Below are 26,315 nucleotides of genomic sequence, written 5' to 3'. Positions count from 1 at the left end.
AGCACACATGTGGAGTCAGAGGAGCTCATTGGTGTCAATTTTCTTCTTCCTCCAGGGGTCAGGGCATCTGAACTCAGGGTCAGGCTTGCCATGACTTTATGTTCTGAGCATCCACTTCTCTCCCTGTCTCCCTCTCCTCTCCCTGTACTGAGATCGAACCCAGGGCCTTGTACATGCTAAGCAAGTACTCCACGGCTCCAAACTCCCCATACTGAGTTTGGAACTATCAGTCTACAATTAAAGGCAAGAGTTAATTAATCAATGTTAATGATAAAATATTATAGTTAAAAATTATTTTTTCCCTGTTCAAATGTTTTTCTTCCTTGAAAAACAAAGCATTAATATGTGTTTCTGTTTAAGTACATATTTAAATCTTCCAAAGAACATTGCACTTTAAAGTTTGCTATTAATACGAAACATTTCCCCTTTGGGCTTACATGAAGCTACACAATGCTGAAGGAGACACAATGTTGTAGAAAATGAAAAGTAGTACACCATATGATGAAATTCTTGGTAGGAAAAAGCAAAAGAACCTCTGTAGATCTTTCTCTGATGATGTCCAAAGTCGTCTCTTTTTTCTTTTGGCGATGAGAATTGGACCCAAGGCCCGATGCACTCTAGGCAAGCCATCTACCTGTAAGTTATACACCCAGCTCCTCCCAAATGTTTTTTTCCTTAAAAAGCAAAGAAAATGAGGACCTACCTAGAATTTTAACGCTACTTTCAGAGTTCTAGGACAATTCAGAAGAGTCATTGTTAAGGAAAAGGAAAGCAGTTTCCTTTTTGACAATAGGCCTCTTCCGTGGACATAGACATATTCCTGGACATGGGGGAAGATCTAGGAAGCCGCCTTGGATACATAACACAGTTGGAAAACAGTAAGGGCGATAATTAACTCGACAATTGATGTTTCGCTGCCCAACAAGAGATTGTAATCTGACATACGTTCCATCGAGCATGCTCAGAAGAGCCTCACAGTCTAGATGCACTGAGAATGCATGCATTGAACGCACTCCCCCACCCCCAACGAACACCCCCCCCAAATTGCGTCTGAACACACACATTTGAACACGACTACAACACAGCATGCTTCTGAGCCTGCAAGCTTCCACAGCTCTCAGCCAGCAAGATGTTCAAGCACAGTAGAAGCCTGCCCTCTAGTGGCCGACACCTCTGAGAACGTCCTGTGACCCCAGGGACTCGGGGAGGGAGGCAACCGCTGCCAGATGTGCTCTGGACAGCTTCCGCTTGCTGTTCTCACTCCCCCCGCCCCCATCTTCAACTTTCTCTGGAGACTATAACTTGGTTTGGGGAGCTGAGAAAGGGTGTGCCATCCATTAGTAACCTCTAGTAGAATAAGGTTTTTAAAGTTATCTAAAGTTCTTGGGTTTCTGACTTTATAGTTAAAAAAAAAAGTTTCCGTATCTTTTTGTTGTGAGTGGAATATTCTGCTTGGGCCAAACAGGCCACGTAAAGACCAGGCTCCAAATTCTTTCATAAATGTTACAATGGCTTAAGGTGATGAATCCTTATCTGTTACTATGCAGAAAGTTAACTGAATCTCTAGGTCCTAATTGCCATTGTCTTCTCTAATATTATTATGTTTTAATGTGTGTCTCTCTATGTGGTGTTTAGGTGGGGACACCTCTGTGTGTGTGTGTGTGTGTGTGTGTGTGTGTGTGTGTGTGTGTGTGTGTGTCTGTGTGTGTGTCTGTGTGTGTAAGGGACCAGAGCAGGTCTTCGATGTCTTCCTCTATTGCTCTCTGTCTTATCGCCTTGGGACAGGGTCTCTGACTGAAAAGGGAGCTCACAATTCTGGCTAGGGTGGCTGGCCATTGAGCGCTCCGATCTGCTACCCCCACCCAGTGTTGGGGTTACACGCATGCGAAGATATGCCCAGCTTTTTGTATGTTGGTGCCCGGGTTCAGGTTCAGGTCCAGGTCTTCATGGTTACAGAGCAAATACTCATATCCTGAGCCATCTCCCAGCTCCAATTCTTCTATTTTCATAGGCATAGAACAGACTGGAGAGGCTTTCTATAAAATCCTTCTTTGATGTGGTCTTGCAGAGGCCTGAAAGCTTTAGGGTGATTAATTTTGCTCATTTCTCTCCTCTGGAGCATATCACCTGAACCCTTTTCCTGATCTTTTGTTTTAATGGTGAGTGAGTGCGTGCGTGCGTGCGTGCGTGCGTGCGTGCGTGCGTGTGTGTGTGTGTGTGTGTGTGTCTAGGACCTGGCACACACTAAGCATGCACCCTGCCACTGAGCTACACCCCAGTCCTCCAGGTGTTTTCTTTAGTATATCAGCATTCTTTATGCTTTCAAGGTCAAAGCACAACCTTCAGATTTGGTTTTGGACTCTGTGGTGGTACTAAACCCACAAAGGGGACTGAGCTTTCTACCCTGGATTTCTTGGCCTCGTGAATGAGTTCCTAAGCTCCTTTCTCATCTCCTAACTTTCAGACTCCAGCCTTCTGAATTCCTCTCTTCCCTTTAAGCCTTTCCTCACCTCTATGAATTGCCTGTTATCTATATCTCCCCGCAAGCTGCAAAACGCATGTGAAATCCATCACTCCCTTTCAGCAGCCTCCCCAGGAAGGATAAAGACAGCTCCAGGGCATGACTGGCACACTCCCAACACACAGGAACACACCCCTGAACAAACAGGAGACTCACAAAAAGAAAATGTCACATTCTGTATGTTTGAACTATACAGACCCTAAGAAGGTGAAAGCATCATTAAAAACAAAACAAAAACAAAAAACCCCCACAAACCCATTAGTCACCATCACGTCAGACAACGAGAGACATTTTGTTATTGTTGTTTTTATAGGGCCTTGCTATCACAGCTCAGGCTGACCAGGAACTAGCCATGTAGCCCAGGCTAGCCTCAAACTCATGACTCTCCCACCTCAGCCTTCTGAGAGCTGGGGTTACAGGAAAGTGATGAGATATTCGTAGCAGTCCCGGGCATTCCTCAGCAAAATGTGCTGCTGTATCATTGATTTCGTATATTCTTTTCTTTCTTTCTTTTCTTTCTTTCTTTCTTTCTTTCTTTCTTTCTTTCTTTCTTTCTTTCTTTCTTTCTTTCTTTCTTTCTTTCTTTCTTTCTTTCTTTCTTTCTATCTTTTAATTGTTTTGTTTTGGTGCCAGGGAAGGGGCCCAGGGCCTTGTATAACAGAGGGAAATCACTACTCATTAACTAGACAACACAAAGTCGGCCCCACGGCATCTTTTGTTTTGTTTATTTTTTTTGAGATAGAGTCTCATGTAGCCTATACTGTTTCCAAACGTTCTATGGATTCTTCTTTTCTCCATTCCCACGTGCTGGGATTACAGGCATGCACCACCATGCTGGGCTTTCTCCACAGCATCTTGTGGCAGACCGTGCGCCCAAGAACTTGCTCTTAGACAGACAAGTGCACTTACTAGCATGGGAGCTGAATGATTCTTCATGCTCCCATGCGTCCCAGGGAAACAGGTCCACTGCGCAGGCACACAGGACCATGGCTCTGCTGGAAACAGGCCACAGACTCTGGACAGGCCTTCACATCCACTCCAGCTCTGGAGCCAGCGGCTCTTCAGGAGTTCTGGATCTGAGGCGACCACACAGGAAATACAGACACACATGTACTCTCATGACGCTGTCCTCAAAGGACCGCTGAGGCCAACATGGAGGCCGAGAGACTTGTGGTACAGCATGACCAGAACGAAGAGAGACACAAGACGAAATGGCGACAGCCAGCACCCGGAACATGGCGTCCAACACCACGGCCACAGAAGCTTGCTAGCCATGGGCCACGCCGTGCAGCCTTGAAGCAAAACTACTGATTTCGTGGTTGTTAAAAAAAACAACAACAAAAAACCAAAAACCCCAAAAAAACGTACCTTCCACAGCAGAACTCAGTTTTATGACACCTTGAATAAAAACAAAAGATGGTAGTTATATAATGGACCCGGGTTACCTTTTTTCCAGTTTTCACATAAGACGAATACATTTCAGGTCTGGATATTTTGCTGTTGTTCTTGTTGTTGAGAAGTTAACTAAACAATTTCAAAAATGAAATACAGAAGCGATCAGCACTTCCTGAATCTTGCTGGGTCTGGGGATCATTTTACACATGTTGGGACAGAACTTGTGTTGAAATATAGAGTAGGCGGTTGAAAACCAAGGCCTGTCTCTCAGCATCCTTCCCTGAACTGGTTGGACAAGAAGCAAACTGTTTCCCCAGTCTTAGGGCTTAACTTTTGCCTTTGCAGGTGAAACCATGAAAAAAAGCCCACTTGGGTATGTCAAGTTGAACATGGAGACAGTAGATATTACCCACGACTGGACTGGTGTTTGTTTCCCCCCCAATTTAAAGGTAAAAATTCTAAAATAAACTAGACCTGGTCAGCAACTTGATTTCAAACAGTCTTTGTACGCCATGGCTATAAACAGATAACGCTCTCCAGTTTCTTTCTAAAATCTTTGTGTATGTGACATATATGTACGTGAAGACAGGGGCACACACTTGGTCAGAGGACAACCTCGTGTGCTGTCCTTGTGTGCCGTCCTTCCCGTCTTCCTAGCTTGAGGTGCCATCTTGCTTTGTGCTGTGTCTATCAAGACAGCTGGCCTGTGCTTGCCGGGATGTTCCTGTCCCTCTGCAGGATGACAACACACTCTACTGAATAAGTTTTCTGTGGATTATGGGGACCTGAATTCTTCAAGCCTCAGGCTTGTACCAGAAGTTCTTTTATCCACTGGGCTATCTATTTTCTAATGTCTGTGCCATCGCTGTGGTCTTTTACATGGTGTCTATAAGCAGCACATGGTTGAAAATGTGCCTTTGTCTTTTAAACTGGAAAGATTTCTGATTTAAATGGAAAGAAGTCTTCTCAATACCACCCAACCCAGCTGGTATCAGCCAACTTGCACACTGCTTTCATGGTGTGCCTGTAAGTAAATATGCTCATTGCTATGTAAATAGTGTGTAGCATTGGATCTACGAAGGATAACGAAGGCACGGTGATCCTAAGGCAACTTCTGTACAGCAACCGATCTTTTCAATGAATGAAGTCTTCTATTAGCACCAGCAATTCAAACCACTAGTATCCTTCCCCAACAAGTCGTATGTTGATTTACACACCAATCTGGCCTTTCTCCAATACATTTAATGTCATTACATCTTTTTTGACCTTAACCCATTCCTCATATACATTGTTTTCATTAGGTTAAAACCTTGTTCAGTTTTGATAACTGTGAACCCTGGTATCGTGAGGAGTCCCGTTGGATGTGGGGTCGGGAAGAGGTATGCAGTAACCACAGCCCACAGCTGTAAATAGCTCCAGGAATAGGAAGTAACAAGTTGTTGTTGGGAATTCCAGGATTTTAGTAATCTGTGACCATTGTCCCAGCAGTGATGGGCACTGAATAAAACACACAGTCAAGCTGAGGGGTGCGGGCCAGTGGTCCAGTCATGAGACCATAGGTAGCTTTAAAACACGGTGTATTGTCTGCCTTTACTTTTGTTTTTAATGTAAACTTATTGAATTATGAGTTCATATAATTTAAATTGTAACAACTGGAAATGCAAGAACTAGAGAGCTGGCTTCTGCAGGCTGCAAGGAGCCAAGCTTCGGATACCACCCTCAAAACTTCAGAGAAGAAAGCTTGCTGAGATTTACGGACATGGTTTTAACTGAATCAAATAAGCCGATTGAAAACAACTGAGCATTTACTATGATTTCATAGGCAGTCTCAGAGCCTCTTAGAACTGCCAGATGCAAGAAATACCTTTACGTCCATTACCCTGGAAGCAATGGTTTGCCCCTTTTGTGGTCAGACAATTAAACCAAGAGGTAGAGTCAGGCCTGAGTGCATATCAATGGCCTGCCATACTGGAACAGTAGGAATTTCACATAGGTTAAAAATGAGCTTTTCTCCCAGTCATATCCCTCACACATTTTAAAATTATTATTCTTGCGTGTATACATGATGTGTGAAGAGTGTGAGCCTGTGTGTGTCAGAGTGTGTGTGTGTGTGTGTGTGTGTGTGTGTGTGTGCGTGTGTGTGTGCAGGTCAGAGGACAGCTCTGTGAATTTAGTTCTCTCCTGCCTTGCGGTGGGTTCCTGGAATGCCAGGAATACACTGCAAGCATCCTTATCCACTGAGCAATCTTGCCCATCCCTCAGTCATATTCCTTTTTGTATGTAACTATGGTATCAGCAAATAAAACCATGTGCACTAATTGTGTGCAGAGACAGTCTGTGTGAAGAACACCTAAACAAATCGTAGGCCTGGAAGTGGCCTTGAGGAGAGCCCCAAAATGCACTCACTGAGAGAAAAAACAACTTTAAGTTAAAAAGCAAACAGTCGCATGATTTTAGAACTTTCATTATGAACATTATTTTCACAGGATCATTAATGAGTTATTAACTTCAAATGGATGTTTCTAATTTTTTAAACAACAAATTAGATTTTTCTCTATTTTAGGGTAGGTATTTATATTGTGAAGAAATTATATTACGGTGGAAATCTCAACTCAACTAAAGCACAATATATGGTTAATAGTAACATATACATGATTATAGAATCACAGAAAAGCATCTTTTCTCTTAAAATGTGCATATTTGAAAGTCTTGGGATATTTAAGAAGTGACTGGTGTTGATGATGTTTTGAAGTACACACAGTGTCTCTGACTCGCAGACACAAGCTAGACATGAGTTGTAAGCAGCCAACATTGACGTTGCCTGGAATTCTGGGTAAGCCACAGCACGTACATGTATGCAGGCACATAGAAGGGAGCCCACCACTCCCCACCGGGTTCACCTCTTCACAGGCTGCAGAAGGCTTTGAACATTAAAAACAAAAATAAAAAGAGACGAAGAGAAGAGAAACCCCACGGTTTCCCCCTGGTTATCTCCTCAGCAAGGCAAACTAGCTAGGTGGAGACCTGAGTGCCGCCCACCCCATCACTGTCCTGAGGGTGGGAGCCAATGGCCAGCCAGATGTGCTTCCTTCCTCAGCTGGCCACTGCCTGCTCTCTCTCTCATATGCCTTTCTTTGGCTGTGTTTGCTTGCTTGTAGTCCTAGGGGTTGAACTAGATGTCATGCATGCGAGGCAATGATTAACCCCAGTGTGAGGACCTCAGCTCTTTGTTCCTTTGGGTGTTGAGATAGAGTTTTATAGGATGAGCAGGCTGGCCTTGGTCCACTCTGTAGTTCATGCAGGTATGGAGTTTATAATCCTCCAGCCTCAGTTTCTAGGACAGTTAAGATTACAGACTCTGTGGCCAGGCCCATCTCCCTTATTACATACATTAATTCTCCCCTATCCCCTTTGGTGTTGAAGATTAAACCCAGGAGCTTCCATACACTAAGTCTACACTTGACCATTGATTTACAACCCCGACCCCCATCCGAAATGATTGATTTCAGTTGTTCTAAAAGAATTCTTAGGAGAAAGGATCAGGTTAGAGCATGCTAAAGTGTGAATGACTAGAGCTCTCTAGGATCCTGCAATGGTATCTCACTGCTGGTGAAATACTAAGCCAGTCTCCAGCCCTAAGACAATCCCTACCTTTCCCTACATCTACTTACTCAACGGTCCTCTCTGTGCTCATCAGTGCTCACCCCTTTCTGCCTGAACCAGCCTTCCTGCTGCTGCACCTGAGCTGTGGAATCTTCCTGTACCTCGTTCTCTTCATTCGGACTCTGCTCCAAGGCCTCTTCCTCTTGGGGACTGCTTTCAGAGAAGCCATAAACCACCCTGTGTGTTAGGCTCTGAGTTGAGTTCTCTCTCTGAAATGCTCCCCTGTGGTCTCTAGCTCACATCTATCTCCCTCAGCAGGCACCAGTACAATGAGAGCTCTCTGTTTCTGGAATGTCTTGCCCAGTAGACTTCCTCACATAAAATGAGCTCCCAGTAAATACCTAATTTTTTTTTTTTAGATAAACTCATGCAGCCCAGTCTGGCCATGAACTCAACATGTAGCTGAGGATGCTCATGCCCTTGTGATCCTCATGCCTCTGTTTGCTGAGTGCTAGGATTACAGGCGAGTACCGCAGTGCCTGCCTAGTAAACACTCACCGAATGAACTGAATGATTATTGCCAAAGTTCCATATTATGGAGCGTCTCAGCTCCAGCAAGTGCATTTTCAGTACATTATTGAATTATGACTCCTACTGAGTGGGACACTCAGAGTTCATTACACTGATTGCTGTCTGTCCATTTCTGCTCAAAGACTGGTCTCTGGGTCGGGAGAGGGTTGTTGGGGGGAAACTGAGGAATGGAGAGAATATATGTAAGTTTTAGTAGACATAAGGTACTTCCCATTGTAATAGTAACAAGATCTTGAAGAAATCAGATTGGCTGGCTACATGTAGCAAGAGTGTGCCCTAATTAGATGCCAAGTAATATTAACGAAGTAGTTTTCTATCCAAGTATTGCGAGAATCTGTAGTTCTCGTCGGCACCATCACCCTGCTCCCACCTGTAGTAGAGGTCATATGATAAGAGGCAGATAAAGAAGGGCTTGAAAGAGTGGCTGGGGTCTCCCGAGGGCCAGGGTCACACAGGTGTGTGCCACCACGCCTGGCTGAGGACTGTTCACTTTTTAATATCCCGATTCTAATTAGCTGCTGTGCTGCAGCTGGCAGGGCCCCTCAGAAGGCCCTCACCCCTTTAGACTCCTTCAGTGGTGTCTCATTACTTTAAAGATAAAGACAAAGAACCTTAATGCAAGCTGCAGAGCCTTCCAGGATGCCACCTCCGGCAGAACAAGAGACAGCTGTGTGTTCTTCCCACACTCATCTACAGAGACGTGGAGCCTCTCCTGGCCCCTGAAGCTACTACGCCGAGTCCTCTGAATATCAGAAGACAGAGGAAGGACCCTCTGCCCACCCTGTGGCCAGCTTCATGAAGCCGATGGTGCCCTCTTCCTGTCTCTTGGGGGTTAGAAACACCAAGCATGCTCTGATGGAGAGGCCTCATGAAGATTCCAATGCATGTGAGTGCCTGAGAGCAGAGGCTGGCGGGATCGTGTTGGTGAGGGGCAAGAGGATGATGGGGAGGAAACCACCACTGGAAACAGGAGAGACATCGACCCTTTTATGTGGTGGGAAGGATTTCCGCCACATTATTCCTCTAGTAGAGAGGAAAACAGACCTAACAAATGCATGGTTTCACTTGTTATTGTGGGGACCAAGCCCAGGGCCTCAGACGTGCTAGGGAAGAAGGGCTCTCCCTCTGAGCTACCCTCAGCCCATAAGATTTCCAAGTTCAGGGCTTAAAATGCCTCTCCCTCACCATTAGAGCCACACACGATGAGTTCCAGGCAAAGAAAGAAGAGCTTAAAAAACAAAGAGCTGTATTTTAAGAAACACGTAGAGGAAACACAAAGGACTTGCAAAGCTAAAATGCAAGAGCAAAATAAAAATATAAAAAAGTAACTATTGGTCCTGTATTTCAAGAGATGGCCATTATGATTTTTTTTTTAAATGAAATCAGAAATATTTAAGCATGTGTCCTCTGGAGTTCCTAAAACCGGGGGGGGGGGGGGCAGAAGACAGTAGGAATCACAAAGGTTCTGCTTCCCAGATCCCCAGCTCCATTTTGAAGAGAACTACAGACATGTCTTGTTTAGCAGACAGATATCTAGTAAGACCCAGCAGAAGGCCACAAAGACCCCAAGTGAGTCAGGAGCCACACCACCGGATGGACAGAGCACATGGTGTGTGTGTGTGTGTGTGTGTGTGTGTGTGTGTGTGTGTGTTCCAATTGCACAGCCATGAGGTAGGCTGAGAAGATTATTCAGCTCCAAGTTTTATTTCCTATGGAAAACAGATAATTCAGAGTATGTGACAAGACTCCTGGTAACTGCGCCTGAGAGCTGTGAAGAATCACTCCCAGGAAGCAGGACTGGGGGCTCCTCAGTTGAAGAATGGTTTTCAGAACTGCTGTGGGACACTGATTACTATGGGGACTCTTCTTCCACTTGGAAGTGCTTGTTCTAACTTGGATAGGAACATCCACTAAAGAAGGGCACATGTGTTGACGGCTTGGTCCCCAATGCAATGCTCAGGGGTGGGATTTGGGAGTGATTGATTGGATCACAGGGAAACTGAGCTAACCAATAAATGAATTAAGCCACCGGTGGACTCATAATTGAGAGGACTGTTGGGAGGTGGTATATGCTGTGGAAAGAGGAGCCTGGTTGCAGGAAGTGGATTGCTGGGGTGTATTTTTGAAAGGTGTGGTGGTTTGGATGAAAATGGCCCTCACAGGCTCATAGGGAGGGGCACTATTAGGAGATATGGCCTTGTTGGAGGAAGCGTGTCATTGGGGGCGGGCTTTGAGGTCTCAGATGCTCAAGCCAGGCCCAGTGTTCCTCTCTTCCTGCCTCTTACAGATCAAGATGGAGAACTCTCAGCTACCTCTCCAGCACCATGACTGCCTGCATGCCACCTTGCTTCCTGTCATGAGGACAATGGACTAAACCTCTGAACTATAAGCCAGCCCCAATGAAATGTTTTCCTTTATAAGAGTTGCTGTGGTCATGGTGTCTCTTCACAGCAATAGAAACTCTAAGACAAAGGGTCTATCTTGTCTCCAACCTCTTCCTTCCTCTGTCTGGCTGCTTTCCCAGCTGCCACGAGGTGAATGCATGATGCTCTCTGCCTTAACACAAATCTATAGTCATGGAGCCAGCAGACCACGGACTGATACCTCTGAAACCCTGAGCCAAACTGAGTTCTCTTCTCAGTTGGTTTGTGCAGGGATGAGATGCTGATCCACAGTGCTCAGTGGATTTTCCTCTTCCTACATCAACAATATCTGTTGTATATGTGCGGCTCATAGACTTTTAGTTCACAAACTTTTGTACATAAATCATACTAGACAACGGGTCAGGGGACTGCCATTGGTACCTCCACCTCCTTTGGATAGCAAATATCTCAAACTTGAGCTTGGGATGGAAGTTATGACATCCTTGAAGGTGTACATTGCTTTACAGAGGATGTAAATACATCATGTGAGGAGGATGAACTGTGACTGCCTTCCCATAGAGAAATGGCATCTTGGTCTTTCCTCTTGAGGTATGTAGGCCCTGTGGCTTCTCTGACCAATATGGAGTAGATGTGAACATTGAATATTTGGGCTTGGACCTTAGGACTTCCTGTCATGAACACACTCTCTGAGAGTCCTAACATGTGAGAGGTCTAGAAACCGCAAGGCTAGAGGTGACACTTAGAACGTCAGTCAGCTTTGAGCCTACGTCCCAGCCATCCAAACCAAGGAGCCAGGCACGTGAATGACACCATCATGGATCCCCTGGTCTAGGCTACCTGCGATGGCTAGCTTTTGTCTCAACCTGACTGGGCCTTGTGGATAGTCACACACTTGGTCAAGCGCTATTTTGGGTGTATACGTGAGGGCTTTTCTGGATGAGGGCTTTGAATTAATGACTGGGTAAACCAGACTGCCCACCCTGATGTAGCTGAGTCTCATCCTGTCTGCCTAAAGGCCTGAACAGAACTAGAAGGTGGACTGTGGGGGAATTCTCCCTCGCTCTGCTGGGACTCTGGTCTCCTGTCTGTAGACACGGGACTGGAATTCACGTTTGTTGCTCACCTGGTAACCAGGTCTCTGGACTTTGAACTATAGTACCATATCTGCCTTTGATTGCAGATCTCGGGACTTCCCAGTCTCCCTCATCAGTGAGTCAGCCTGAAGCACCTTAGCACCCAGCTTCCAGATGCAAACGGGACAGAAGAATCGCTGCTGAATTGGGCCTAAACCCCTCACACAAAACTGTATATTAGATCAATTTTCTGTTGCTGTGGCAGAATACCCGAGAAAACCAGCTTAAAAGGTGGAAGAATTTCTATAGCTCGTGGTTTTAGTTCTCAGTTGCTCTGCTGTATTGCTGTGGGCCTGTGGCAGCATGCTATATCATGGTGGGGACACGGTGGAGGAGGCCTGCTCACCTTAGAGCAGCTGAAAAGGAAGAGGGAGGGAGGAAGGGGGGAATGAGAGACAGAGAGACAGAGACAGAGAGAACAAAAGATGCGTGTGGGGGTGGAGTCCCAGGATCTTCTTCACAGAGTGATCGCGCCCCAAATCACTTCCTAAAGTTCCATCGACTTCTAGTAGAGCCACAGGCGGGCGACTAAGCCTTCACACATGACGTTCTGGGGGGACATTTCAGAGCCTAGTTACAATGCAGAGTCTGTTGATGAGTGACTACGCATCGCAAGGTAATGAGGTTCACGGCACCAGATAAGAAGAGTCAATGCTATCTCATCTTGGGGACCTGACACTTGACTCACCTCCTAGTTTTCCCACACTCCCCCAATGCTAGCTGGAGCTTCCTCTTACTCTTTGTCATCAGTCACTGCCTGCTTCTCCAGAAGTTTCTCCCATACTTCTCCCTTAGTTGCTTCCTTGTGGTGATTCTCCTAGCCGCCCTGAGTCCTTTCCCTTTAGGGCAATCATCTTTGATGATTTGATTTATGCTGGCCCTCACCTCTAGATTGCAAACCTCATGAGAACAGAGAGCGAGACTCCCTTTGATCACTGCTGAATTCCTGGCTTCCGCACCGTGGCTGGACGCAGCAAGTGCTGGATAAATATTTGTTAAGCAGATGAATGAAATTTTTGATGCTGCTGATAAGGACTCGGTCCTCACCACAGCCTTAAGAACGCACCACTATTCTTCTTGCTCATGTGCTGTGCAAAGCTGGACACCCAGCCCCAGGCACTGGGCAAGACTGCGTGACTTATTAATTGCCGGGCTGTGGTCTGTGAGGGCAGCTGAGTACCCCTGGAGACACTATAGGCCCAAGAGAAAGAGCCACGAGAGCCCCTGGGGATGTGTGGGTTTGGCCATGTGTGGGTTTGGGATGCAAGACCGGGGCGGTGTGTGTGCGTGCGTGCATGCGCAATTTGTGCTCTATCCCATTTATGACTTAAGAGGAAATGGAGGGAAGACTTTACTTGAGAGTCTTGGGAAGTCAGTGGCCTTCTTGGGAGTCCTGAGGAGTTAGTGGTGTTTAGACTGTTTGAAGCACTTCTAGAAACCGTTTCTTGCTGGGTCAGAAAAGCTGACCGCCCTGTATCTACAGTAGAAGGAAGCTGGTGCCTCAGGGCCAGGCGAAGCTGCCACCTCCCACAGCAACTGCGCCCAGAATTTTACTCACCCCGCCCTGGGAATGCACCTCAACTTATTGGTCCTCTGGACAAGGAAAATAGTGGCCCCACGGAAAGTAGCTCCCTTACGGTTTATTTTTCATCACTTAACCATCATTGTTTTCATTAGTGAAATAAGTGCAAGTCCTTGTCAGTGTCCTTCTAACTTCCATTTTATAATTTAAAAGTATCTCCCTCACACTCCTCTGTAAGTGGCATCCCTTCCTTCTCTCTCTCTCTCTCTCTCTCTCTCTCTCTCTCTCTCTCTCTCACACACACACACACACACACACACACACAAACACTGGGTAGGGCATGGAATCCAGAGCTTTGACACAAAAACACAGCCCTCACCTCAAAGGGAGTAAGTGTTTATTCTGGAGCCAGATATGAGTGACCATGGTCTAGGGATACCTCCAAAAATACTTCCTTCCAATGTGGCAACAGTTCGATGAAGTTTTGTAGTTACAGAACAAAGAAAGCCAAGATATGACTCTGTTGTTGGACATAAATGCTATTTGATGACATTCTTAGCCTCTGGGTTGGTGGAAGCTAGTGGTCTGTTAGTACATTTTAAAAGGATTTACCTCAGTAGTCACAAGGGTGTTACATCAAACACTGGTGGGCAATGATGGCTATTAAGGGGCTCCAGATCCGAAGCATTACAACTCTCCTCAATCCCAAATTCTAACTAGTCAACGGAGCTTGTAGGTCGGCCTGTCTTCCCATCCTCCTTCCATCCCTCTCTCCCATAATTCTTCTCTTCCTTTTGTTTCTTCGTCTTTTTTTTTTTTTTTTTTGGTTTTTCGAGACAGGGTTTTTCTGTTTCAGAACTCCGGACTCCCAAGAGATCTGCCTACCTCCATCTCCTGCAGGCGCTGGCACACCAGGCTAGCTTTTTGTGTGCTTTAACACAGCGAGACTTATTTACGTATGTTTCCTGGGCACTCAGTTCACATAGGCAGGCTGTCTACCATTGAGTCACACTGGCCAACTGGTTCTGTGGACCTGATTTCATGAAGCAGGTTTAGTATGGCTCTAGCTGGAGACAGGATCACCATCCATCCACCCATGTATAAACCTTGATCTTTTAACAGGAACACACCTCACTGCGTCCGGGACTACCGAGGGCGCGCCTCATTTTCTAACAGACACCTGTCCCGAGACAGTGCCCACTGCCACCTCTGACAGGTGCCCCACCACTCCCCTGGGGTGCACAATCCCGTATCTGTCCCCTTTGAATGTGTAACATTTGAAAGCGCAGGGACAGGAGGCAGATGGAGGCACACCTTTGATCTTTCATCCTTGCGGGTTAAGGGAGGGCAGACACCTGGCAGCTGCGAACCGGGAACAAAACGCTGGCGCTGGCGGGGACCGGAATGACCTGAAACGCTGCCTCGGCCGGCCGGGTCGCAGGGGCAGCCTGATTCTGTGTGCGGGCAGAGAGATTTGGTCCCAAGCAGCTCCCTGAACTGGACTGGGTTGCCATGGACAGGAGCCCGGGAAAGATCCGGCAGCTGCGTTGAACAAAGTCAACAAGGATGCAAAGATTGCAGCTGTGCACCATTGCGGAAGGGCGATTCAGGGAGCTTCTAGAAAGAGTATTTAGAGCGCTCTCTTTCCTTCGCGGAACTCTATGAAGGATTCCACCCTGGCACCAAGATGCCACAAACGCTTGCTTCAAGAACCCGAGTCTTCGGCGGGACTATACTGCCCCCTGCCGCTGATGTGCTGTTATTACGCCATTGCCCGGGAAGCCTGGGCTGTCAATCACACCCATCAACGGCACAGCTTCCGTTTCCCCCCACAGGGTGGGAGACGATCTGTCAGGGCAGGATTGAACCACAGTTTTAAACTCCAAGTCCGATCTGGGAGGGAACTTCGAAATTAAATTCCTTCTTTCCTCACTCTGAGCCGGGTCTTCTGAGATGTTCCAGAAGCTTTGAAGAAAAAGATCGGTCAGCTTCGAATCTGTCAGTTTTTAATGTCATCAGTGGCCACGTGGTTACTGCACTCCCAGCTCTTTTCAGAGTCAACTCAAATGTGGCCTGGGCTGGAAAATCTTTCCTGACATGCCTTCAGCAATTGGCACGTGACAGGCGATGGATGCCCCCTTGCTGTTAAGTTTCCCCATGAGCGCGGAAAGGCAAGAGCAAGGGACATTCTTGATTGGCGTTTGCAGCCAGTGTGGCGAAGCTCTGTTCAGTGAAAAAGTGCTGGTAAAAACCAGCCGTGTATTGTCCACATATCACCGCTCTATTCACAAAAGATGGTTGATCAACCACAATACAGCAACCTGTATTGCAAGGAGGCAGGTTCTGGGGTGAGACAGACAGATGTGTACAGGTGTATGAATGCACAGATGTTTGTGTGTGAAGGGCAGAGGACAACCTCTGGCTTTGTTCTCCCATACCTTCCTTTTTACCCCGAGTCAGGGTCTTTCACTGGCCGGAAGCTCCCACAAGTAGGCTAGTGGTCCAGCAAGCCCCAGAGACTTGGTGGCCCATCTTGCTATTTACGGATGACAAGTGCCCAGATATTTACACGGGTTCTGAGGATCAAACTTGAGGCGAGCATCTTACTGACAGAACCATCTTACCAGCTGGTATTTTTTCAGTGGAATGTTTAGAATAACACAAACCTCGAAAATAGCTTGTTGCAATAGTTGGAAATCCATGAAGCTATTCAGACTTTCTCATGGAGAATGGTCTCCATGAGATCCCTCACTGGTGAGATCACAAATGTTGTTTGGACAGGCATTTCTAGGAGTCAGAGCTGTGTTTCTTAGATTGTTATCCAGTGTTCTCTGGCACCTGGAATAGGGCCTTGAACACACACTCTGCTATTGAGATGTACTGTTGGTCTGCATTAATACTACTCATACAAGCTGCTTGGGCAGCCCATTTTTGGGTCCTCCTCCTCCTCCTCCTCCTCCTCCTCCTCCTCCTCCCTGATGCAGGGACCTGTTACTCTACTTCTCAATAAAACCATGTCTGCTCTTAGGCATTTCTTTTTTTTTTCTCCCTGAGACAGGCTCTTAAGTAGCCTAAGCCTGGCCTCCAGGTCTGCCCAAGGATGACTTTGAACTCCTGATAGCCTTGCCTCTACTGCTCACGCGCTGGGATTACAGGCATTTGTCACTGTGCCCCCCCCTTTTGTTACATGTTTATTCAATGAAACAGTTTCCAGGTGGAAGGCTAACATAGTGTTGGCATGATTCATGATTGGCAAGGGCAAATGTTCTAGCCACTGAGCCACACCTTGGCCATTGCGTAGCATCTCTAAACAAAGGCTGACTAACAGAAGTGTCAGATAACTGTTAAAGATAAATACTCACCGTATTGTAGAATCCCAGTTTTAAGGCAACATGGTTCAGGGTTCTGAACTTTCTAGATGCTTTTCTTTTCTTATTGAGACTATATGCTAATGATATACAATAATGGATTCTGTCTTAGTCACTGTTCTATTTCTGAGAAGAGACACCATGACTAAGGCAACTATTATGAGAGAAAGTATTTAATCGGGGGCTTGCTTACAGTTTCAGAGGTTTAGTTTATTATCATAGCTGGGGGCATGGCAGCAAGCAGGCAGGTGCTGGAGCAGTTGCTGAGAGCTCTACATACTGATCGTAGGCAGAGAGAGAGAGAGAGAGAGAGAGAGAGAGAGAGAGAGAGAGATTGGGATTGACATGGGCTTTTGAAACCTCAAAGCCCACACCCAGTGATGTGACACACTTCTTCCAACAAGGCTATATCTCCTAATCCTTCTAATCCTTTCAAATAGTGCCACTCTGGTTACTAAGTATTCAAGTATATGAGCCTATGTCTATGGAGGTTATTCTTATTTAAACCACCACCTATTCCATTATGATATTTTTAATACTTGTATAGAACATATTTTGGTCATTTTCATATCTTCTCTTACACCCTCCCAATCTTACTCATCCCCTTCCTCTTCCCATCTAGTCTCTCCTCTCTTTTTATTTCTTTATTTTTTTCCATTAGGGTTGATTACAGGAACATGGGCAATAGGCACTGAAGACGGTGTCTCTTGGGGGTCTGGAGAGATGGCTCAGTGGTTAAGAGCACTTGCTGCTCTTGCAGGGGGCCCAGGTTTGGTTCCCAGCATCCACATGGAAGCTCATAATACCTGAACTCCAGCTCCAGGGGATTCAGTGTCTTCTCTTAGCCTCTGTGAGCACCAGGCATGCATGAGGTCAACACTTATACACACAATAGATGAACTTAGGAAGAAAAGAAGAAGGTGTCTTCCCCTCCTCCACCAACCATCAGATGCTGGGAAGATCTCAAGAAGAAGTGATCTCATGAACCTCTCTTCATACATACATAACTTTATTTTGTGTTGCAGCCTTGAAATTTTGCCTCTGTGCTGATGGGAAAATATATACCATTAAAATAAAAAGCTAAAATTTCATTGGTAGACTAAGATAGTCAAAGTGAGACCATTCAAGCATCTTCTGCAAGGTTGCTGTGTATTTGTGACATGTACTGGGCATTGTCAGATTTATACAAAGATGGATCAGGTCAATGATTAGAAGGATGCAAAATTATGCATTTATGGGAGCCGAGAAACATATCCTTTTTCAGGAGGAGACCTGGGCCTTCTAATGAAGCATCCAGTGATGTACATGGATCACGAGTTCTACCCAGCTCACAGAGCACAACATGGCTTCCTTAGAATTCCAGTGCATTCCAGTAAGCCTGTGCTGAGAACTGTCAGCCTGGCCTTCATCCACCACCCTGGAGACAACTCCTCCTGGGGTGGTGTTTCTTTTTCATTTGGCAGAGGAGTTGCAGGAACGATGAGGATGGAAGGTTATGTTCTCTTTACAAATGCAATCTAGCACACAGTTGTAGGATCTTTGTGAGAAATTTCTAAGCAATTTTTTTTTTAAATTTAAAGATTATTATTACTGTTTTTTTTTTAATTTTATGTGTGTTGGTGTTTGGACTGCACGTATGTCTGTGTACCACATGTGTGCTTGGCGCCCAAAGAGGCCAGAAGAGGGTCCCTCGGAAATGGAGCTACAGATGGTGAGCTGCCATGTGAGTGCTAGGAACTGAACGCAGGTCCTCTGGGAGAGTAACGACCGCTGTAAAGACTGAGTCATTTCCCCAGCTCCTCTGAGTAGTTTAAATCTCAGTATCTACAACTAGAAGCCGCAATCCTGATGATACATGCTGATACGAACTGTGTCTCGGAACTGATGCTTGACAGCTGCCCTGTAAAGCAGAACGTACTTGCTTTTGTCCATAAACCAATGAATATCAGCTTTCCCACGACTAAGCACAGGGAGATCAGTTTAGTAAGAACACCCGTGTGACCTGGCAGACATTGTCTAACAGCCCCATTCTTCTTTCTAGGCCTGGGAAGCGGCTGACCAGATGCTGGCTTTCCTGAGCTGGGATTACGTCTAGTTCTGTCTTGGATGCCTTTCCACCAACCCTTCAGGCTCCCATTCTTCCCGCTACTCTGGAGCACTTGAAGGGTCTTCAACTTTCATCTTCCTTCCTGCCCCTGGCGCTCTCTGGGGGAAGAAGCAATTCATTTTCTCCGCCCACACAGCTCACAATTACACGGGACCACAGTGTTTCTTAGCTCCAGTCTTTAGAGCCAATCACAGGATGGACACGATGTGTCTACACATTGAATAGAAGGCCTTCTCAGTGTAGAACCCTTAGGGGCACCCTGATCAATGGCTCATAGTGGGTGTCTGCTAGGTTTGGGTAAATATCCCCATGCCTAGGGCTTTGTCCTAGCCTGGGGCACTGGTGGGACATAATAAAAACTTTAAGAAACAGGACCCATTGGGAGGGTTTGGGTTTTTAGGGGTGTGTGTGTGTGTGTACTGGCTAGTTTTATGTCAATTTGACCAAGCTAGAGTTCTCCGAAAGGAGAAACTTCAATTGAGAAAAGGCCTCCATTAGATCTGACTGCAGGGCATTTTCTTAATTAGGGACTGGTGGGGGAGGGGGACGACCCACCCCATTGTGGGCTGTATCATCCCTGAGCTGGCGGTCCTGGGTTCTATAGAAAAGCAGCAAAGTAGCAAGCCAGTGAGCAGCTCCCCTCCATGGCCTCTCCATCAGTTCCCACCTCCAGGCTCCTGCCCTGCTTAAGTTCCTGCCCTCACTGCCTTTTTTTTTTTTTTTTTTCTTTCAAGACAGGGTTTCTTTGTGTAGCTCTGTCCTGGAACTTGCTCTGTAGCCCAGGCTGGCCTTGAACTCACAGAGATCCACCTGCCTCTGCCTCCCAAGTGCTGGGATTAAAGGTGTGTGCCACCACTGCCGGCCAGCCCTCATGGCTTTTGATGATGAACTGTTACATGGGACTGTGAGTGAAACACACCCTTTCCTCCCCAGGCTGCTTCTGGTCATGGTGTTTTGCCACAGCGACAGTAACCCTAACTATGACAGCGTGTGTGCCCTTAAAGGTGATATTGGTATTATTCTCTCTCTTTCTCATACCCTACCCACAAGGTGAGCAGTTTCTTCCTTATATGATGTGCCACCTCACGGTAGGCCTAAAAGACCTTCAAAGCTGGGAACCCAAATCAATCTTTCTTCTTCCTTTTTTTTTTTTTTTTTTTTTTTTAACCTTTCTTCTTTTTAAGATGACTCATCTTAGATATTTGCTAGAGTAACAGAAAGCCAACTCAATACAAAAAAAAAAAAAAAAAAAAAGAAAACTTGCTAAAGGAAGGAAGGAATTCATAAACTGACAGGTCATGCTCTCCCTGTATTTGGCTGTGTCCAGCTAAAAAGATCACATCACAGGAACTGATCATTTCAGTTGGCAACACAGCCAATTATTTTCATAATGGTAGAAAATAGATTTATTTATTTGTTTGCTTTTTCTAGGCAAGCATTCCCCCCCCCATTAAGCCACACCTGTAGCCCGAGAAAACAGGCTTTTAACTTGCTTTCCATTTAATTTACTTGTTCGTTTGCGTATTTGTGTATCTATCTATCTATCTATCTATCTATCTATCTATCTATCTATCTATCGTCTTTTGAGACAGGGTCTCACTATGTACCTGTTATAGTTTGAATGTAATTGGCCCCCATAAGGTCAAAGGGAGTGGCACTATTAGGAGGTGTGGCTTTGTTGGAGGAAGCAGGTCACTGTGGAGGGAGGCAGGCTTTGAGGTCTCATATGTTCCCAAGCCAGGCCCAGTGCTTCTTCTTGCCTGCAGGATGTAGGACTCTCAGCTACAGCTACAGCACCACGTCTGCCTGCATCCTGCCAGGCTCGCCGCCATGATAATAATGGACTGATCCCCTGAAACTGTAAGCAAGCCACCCCAATTGAATGTTTCCTTTATAAGAGCTGCTGTGGTCATGATGTCTCTTCACAGCTGTAGAACCCCTAACTAAGACACTAGCTCTGAATGACCCAAAACTTGCTCTGTAGACCAGGCTGGCCTTGAACTCACAGAGACTCCCTCTACCTCTGCCTCCTGAGTGCTGGCTTACACTTGCTTTTTTTTAACAAACATTTTCTCTCCCACACTCGTGCGGGATGGAAGGAAGTATGATGTAAGGAAATTGAAGCAAATATAGAATTAATGAAGTCATCCCACTTTTAGACTCTATTTTAAGATGCTCTTTTCTTCATACTCAGCTTGTCGGTTCCCAGTGGAGCAACAAGAATAATTCTCTAAAATCTGGGATCATGTAGCCTCTTTGTTGAAATCAAGAAGTGACTCCGATTTTACTTATTGTAGGAGGTAGATCCTCCCCACCGTCAACCCATGTTAGAGTAGCAATTAAGGCCCATGAAGGGAATAACTAACTGTTTTAAAAGATTAAAAAAATTAGGTTATGAAGACTCTGGCTTTTTCTGAAAGACTTAATCATAATAAAGAAAAGATTTATTGGCTGGGTGGTGGTGGCTCATGCTTTTAATCTCAGCACTCAGGGAGGTAGAGGCAAGCGGATCTCTGTGAGTTCGAGGCCAGTCTGATCTATAGAGCGAGTTCCAGGACAGCCAGGGCTATTACACAGAGAAACCTCGTCTCAGAAAAACAACAAAGTTACTTATTTTTATTTGTGTGATTGTTTTGCCTGCATGTAAGTATGCACATGCCTAGTGCCCTTGAGGTCAGAAGGAGGCATGGGATCCCCTGGAACTGGAGTTACAGTTGTGAGTGCTAAGAGCTGAACCTGGGTTCTCTTGCAGGAGCACCAGTGCTCCTAACCACTGGGCCATCTCTCCAGAACCCTGGAAGACTTTTCTGAATGGGAGGAAACATGACCTACCCAGTGTAGAGCAGACACACAAGAGAATTTGCTTGCTGACTACAAGGTTTCTTTTTTTAAAAGCTAACGAGGACCCCACAATACCAGGGAGCAATGAAAACTTTAGAGAGTGTGCACTGCTAAGCACCTACCTCTTACTCTGTACTGCTTTAGAAGTTGGATGCTGTGCTTCATTTCCTCCCCTCCCTCCCTCCCTCCTCCCTCCCTTCCTCCCTCCCTCCCTCCCTCCCTCCCCTCCCTCCTTCCCTTGCTCTCTCCTCCTCTCTTTCTCCCTTCCTTCCTTCCTCCCTCCCTCCCTCCCTTCCTCCCTCCCTCCCTCCCTCCCTCCCTTTCTTCTTTTTGCATTTTATTTTAGGTGTATGAGTATTTTGCTGGCACGTAATCTGTGCATCACGTGTGTTCTTGGTACCTATCACGGTCAGAAGAAAGCACCAGATCCCTTGGCCCTGGAGTTGTCAGATGCCATGTATTTGCTAGGAACTGAACCTGAGTCAATTACTTGACAGCAACAGGACACTCACAGGATAAACAGGTACGTGCGATGTGCCTGTACGCACATTTATTGGGGACAGTTGCTATCCATCGGGAATGATCACTGATGACTTAGGCTTTAGTTGTGACGGCTTTGCTCTTTCTTCGTCTTTTCTCTTTTAATTTTTGTGGTGCTAGGGATCAATCCAGGGCTTCCTGCATTTGAGGCAATGTTCTACCACTGAGTTATTACCTCCAAGTCCATGATGGAACTCTTTTTTTTTTTTTTTTTGGTTTTCCAAGACAGAGTTTCTCTGTGTAGCTTTGAGCCTTTTCTTGGAACTTACTTGGTAGCCCAGGCTGGCCTCGAACTCACAGAGATCCCCCTGGCTCTGCCTCCCAAGTGCTGGGATTAAAGGCTTGCGCCACCACTGCCCAGCCATGGAACTCTTGATTAACAAGGTTACCACACCTTTACGACAAATGTTGGGTTCTCATTTCCCATCCAGTGGATTTTCACAGTTTTGTTGACTTCCATTCTCTTTTTTAGATTTATTTAATTTACTGTCCATGTATGAGTGTTTTGCCTGCATGTATGTCTGTACATCACATGCATGGCTGGTGCCCTCACCATTGATGGTACCAGATCCCCTGGAACTGGAGTTATAGATGGTTATGAGCCACCACGTGGGTTCTGGGAACCAAACCCAGGTCCTCTATAAGAACAAAAAGTACTCCTGACTACTGACCACTGACCACTCTTCTCTTTTTCCTTGATTCTGTACTTGATGGCTTTCCCAGCAGGGACCAACAGTGAGGTCTCTGAAGGTAGAAAACAGCCTATGTGACAACATTATCGTTCTTTCTCTTGAGGGGATTGGTATCAGCCTTTACTTTTGGAGGAGCACAGCTAGTCTGGCTAGTGTGCATCCAGGCACATGGAGCCTCCCCAGCAATGACCGAGGACAGGCTATCAGGGCAGAGGACTGCTCGAGCATTACAGTATACATAGCCTATGAGAAAGGCCTGTGAATTCAGTGGTGTCCTGGGCTCTTTATAATGATATGGAAGGAATTCACAGGGAGTAAAAACTATTTATAGAATTTTGAGCTTTTCAATAAATGATACGAGATATTCTGTACTTGAAAAATGTAGGCTTTGTGCTAGGTCATTCTGTAATGTAAGTGTTCTAAGCTCATTTGAGGTTGGCTAGTCCAAGCGTTGCTGTTTTGTTGGTTTAATCAAGTTAATTGACACCTTTAGGATGGGGTGGGGCTTGGTTTTGGGAACCCAACTCAGAGTCTCATGCATGATAGGCAAAACCCTGCCACTGGACTCCGTTTCCATTCCCCAAATGCACCTCTGACATAATGTTTTCAAGTTACCATGGGCTATTCTCCCCGCCCCCCATGTTTAGGGATTGAAGTCAGGACTTTGGGAATGCTAGGCACACTCTCTTCTGATGAGCTACACAGCTATTCCTATGAACATTATTTGGTTAAAGACTAGAATTATAACTTTGAGGAGAAGGGTATTTTATATTAAGGGCTACATTTCTGAGTGCTCTAACCGGGGAATTATGGAAGCAGCTAATGTTAGATGAAGTCAGGTGCAGGAAGGTCAACTATATATAAAACGTCAGATCAACTTAGTTTTCCTTATAACAAACAATCCAAGCTAAAAATATAAAAGGGAAACTGTCCTGATACCAACCTATGAAAAGAAATAACTGAAGTCCAGCCTGAGGTTTTATGGAGTAAAAAGATTAAAACTCAGATACTCTCCTAATCTGTCAGAAAAGAAACTATTTTTTCTTCTGTATTAGGGATGATAAAGGATAGATTTTAGTTTGGGAGACTCTACAAAACCAGGGTGAAATAATAGGGGCTTACGTGGGCTAGAAATAAGCAGCTCTTGTTTCCTCCATATGAGGGATGTATAACAACAACGAGACCAGAGAACGGATCATCGTGGAGAGGAAAGGAGGGATCCAGCAAACAATTAAAGAGCACTGAATCACCTCAGAGGTGTCTGTAAGGCTAAAAGACGCAAACTCTGTGGCTATATGACTGAGAAATGGTAGAAGAAACAGGCTGGTAAGGTGGCTCAGCAGCTGTGTGTGCGGGCGTGTGAGAGTGTGTGTGAGAGGAGCGTGAGAGAGGGTGTGAGTCTGTGTGTGAGTTGTGTATGTATGAGGATGTACGTGTGTGAGGGTTTGAGTATGTGTGTGTGTGTGAGGGTATGTGAGAGTGTGTGAGGGTGTGAGGGTATGTGTACGAGGATGTGTGTGAGTGTGAGTATGTGTGTGTGCAAGTGTGTGAGGGAAGAAGTATGTGTGTGTGAGGGTGTGTGTGTGTGAGGATGTGTGTGTGTGTGAGCCTGTGTGTGTGTGTGTGTGTGTGTGAGCCTGTGTGTGTGAGCATGCGTGGTATGTGCTTTACGAGTCTGAGGATCTGATGCCAGAGAACCGACTCCTGAAAAGTTGTTGTCTGACCTCCACACTTTCATGTTTGGCGTGTGTGCACAAACAAACAGACAAACAAACCTAAAATTCTTTAAAAAAAAGTTACATGAAATAAAATTAGCAGTTGGGAGTGAATGTGCTATTGTGACTTCTTACCTGGAATGTGCTTTTTGGAAAACAGCTTACTTTCCAGTTTTTTTTTTTTCCTTCTTGAGACAGGGTCTCACAGTGTAGCTCAGGGTGGCCCCAAATTCATGGCAATCCTCCTGCCTCAGCCTCCTGAGTGCTGACATGAACAGGTGTGAGCCACTCATTTGAGTCCCCAAGATTTATAAATTTTCACCTTCAATGATGTAATCAATGTCACTCACCCAGCGATAACAGGAGGATTAAATAAGGCTATAAACACGAAGGACACAGGATTGACTCTGACATGTTAGGAGTCAATTATCAGTGACTATTATTATTCATGAGTATAAATAACGTGATGCTTAGCCCAGCCGGTCAGATAACTGTTCCATCACCATCATGAAGAATGTAGGTGACAGTCTATAAAACTGCCGTATATATTATAATATGAATAAGCAAGATACTTTAATGGAAGCCATACTGCCTTAATAATTGGTGGATAATGTACCATAAGAAAAGAAATTCAGGAGCCGCCAGGCAGTGGTGGTGCACGCCTTTAATCCCAGCACTCAGGAGGCTGAGGCAGGTGGATCTGTGAGTTCAAGTCTAGTCTACAAATTGAGTTCCAGGACAGCCTAAGTTACATAGAGAAACCCTGTTTCAGGGGGTGGGGTTGGGGAGAAATTTATCCAAGGTTCTGTCACATGCTGAAGAAACTGTCCCCTGTGGTGGGCAGCCATTCCAGCTTTGATCTGGAAGTCCCAACCCCCACTGAGGCTTTGGTAACTGTCACGCCTACAAGGCGGGGCGAAGAGAGGACCCTGAAGACCCGAGATCCGGATGTGCTGGCTCTCTTGGTTCCTGGACCCTAGATGCTGGAGGTAGACTGAGCAGAGTTTTCCAGAGAACACCGCCCGACTGCACCACACCTTTCCCAGACCCTGTAAACTATCCCTTCACTTGTAAGTTACCCCACAAAATAAACCTCCCTTTTAACTATATGGAGTGGCCTTAATAATTTCACCTCTGTGTTAGATCCAAAGCAGCACTCCAAAATGGCAGTGTTGGTGGTTGACAATGTCCTAAACAGAGGGACTTTGGCCGGACAAACAGCAGGATTGTTATTGGGTGAACAAGCCTACAGGTGGGTCTCTGTTTATCAGAAACCTCTTTTAATTTGCCCCAAGGTTCAACTGCATTGGGCAGAGGGCATTTAGTTCCCAGTCAATCCCAACAACCCGTATCAGCTCAAAGACCTCACCCTGCTGACTTGCATAAAATCTCTGGCTCTTCCATCAGCCTGCTCTTCTCTTTCCCCCTGGAGAGATAGCCTTAGCATTTTGATCCCCAATAAACCTTTTGTTTTTCTACCCATGGAGTTGTCTAGTACAGTGGTTTCACTGTGCCCTGGCTTTCACTATGAGCAGTGGAAGAAGGAACAGCCATGCAGTTTGGGGACATCCTCTTTAAAGCAGCTGGAGGCATTCCCTGAGAAAGACTAGGCAGAGCCTAGAGAGATAGGGTTTCTCTTCAGGAGGAAAATTGCTGCAGTTCTAATGGAAGAGACTCTTACTTGGGCTGCATTTATATGAAAAGTTACTATTCACTGTCCACGTCATAGCCAACCTCCAAAGGAGGAAAGACAGCAGCATCTGCCACTTGATAAAATCTGAATGCAATGGAAATTTCCAAAGGATGAATCAGACAAGGAAACTGCAATCACACAGTGTTCTCATGTTGGATATTCTGGTAGCCATAGCAAGAGGTTTGGCATTATCTCTAAAGCACTGATTTT

At 45.8% G+C, this 26,315-nt stretch overlaps 1 protein-coding gene across 1 annotated transcript in view; it reads right to left on the bottom strand.

The window, feature by feature from the left end:
- The window catches only part of Dlgap1 (DLG associated protein 1), an 833,520-nt gene that overhangs the window by 104,756 nt on the left and 702,449 nt on the right, over window positions 1–26,315 (bottom strand). The window contains 1 exon segment of the mRNA XM_028874057.2: window positions 3,890–3,919. Coding sequence (XP_028729890.1) covers window positions 3,890–3,919 — 30 coding nt within the window.

Source organism: Peromyscus leucopus, chromosome 13 (assembly GCF_004664715.2).
Source record: "Peromyscus leucopus breed LL Stock chromosome 13, UCI_PerLeu_2.1, whole genome shotgun sequence".
NCBI classification, from domain to species: Eukaryota; Metazoa; Chordata; class Mammalia; order Rodentia; family Cricetidae; genus Peromyscus; species Peromyscus leucopus.
Note: the sequence above shows the minus strand (reverse complement) of the source record. Positions and strands in the feature narration are given on the sequence as shown.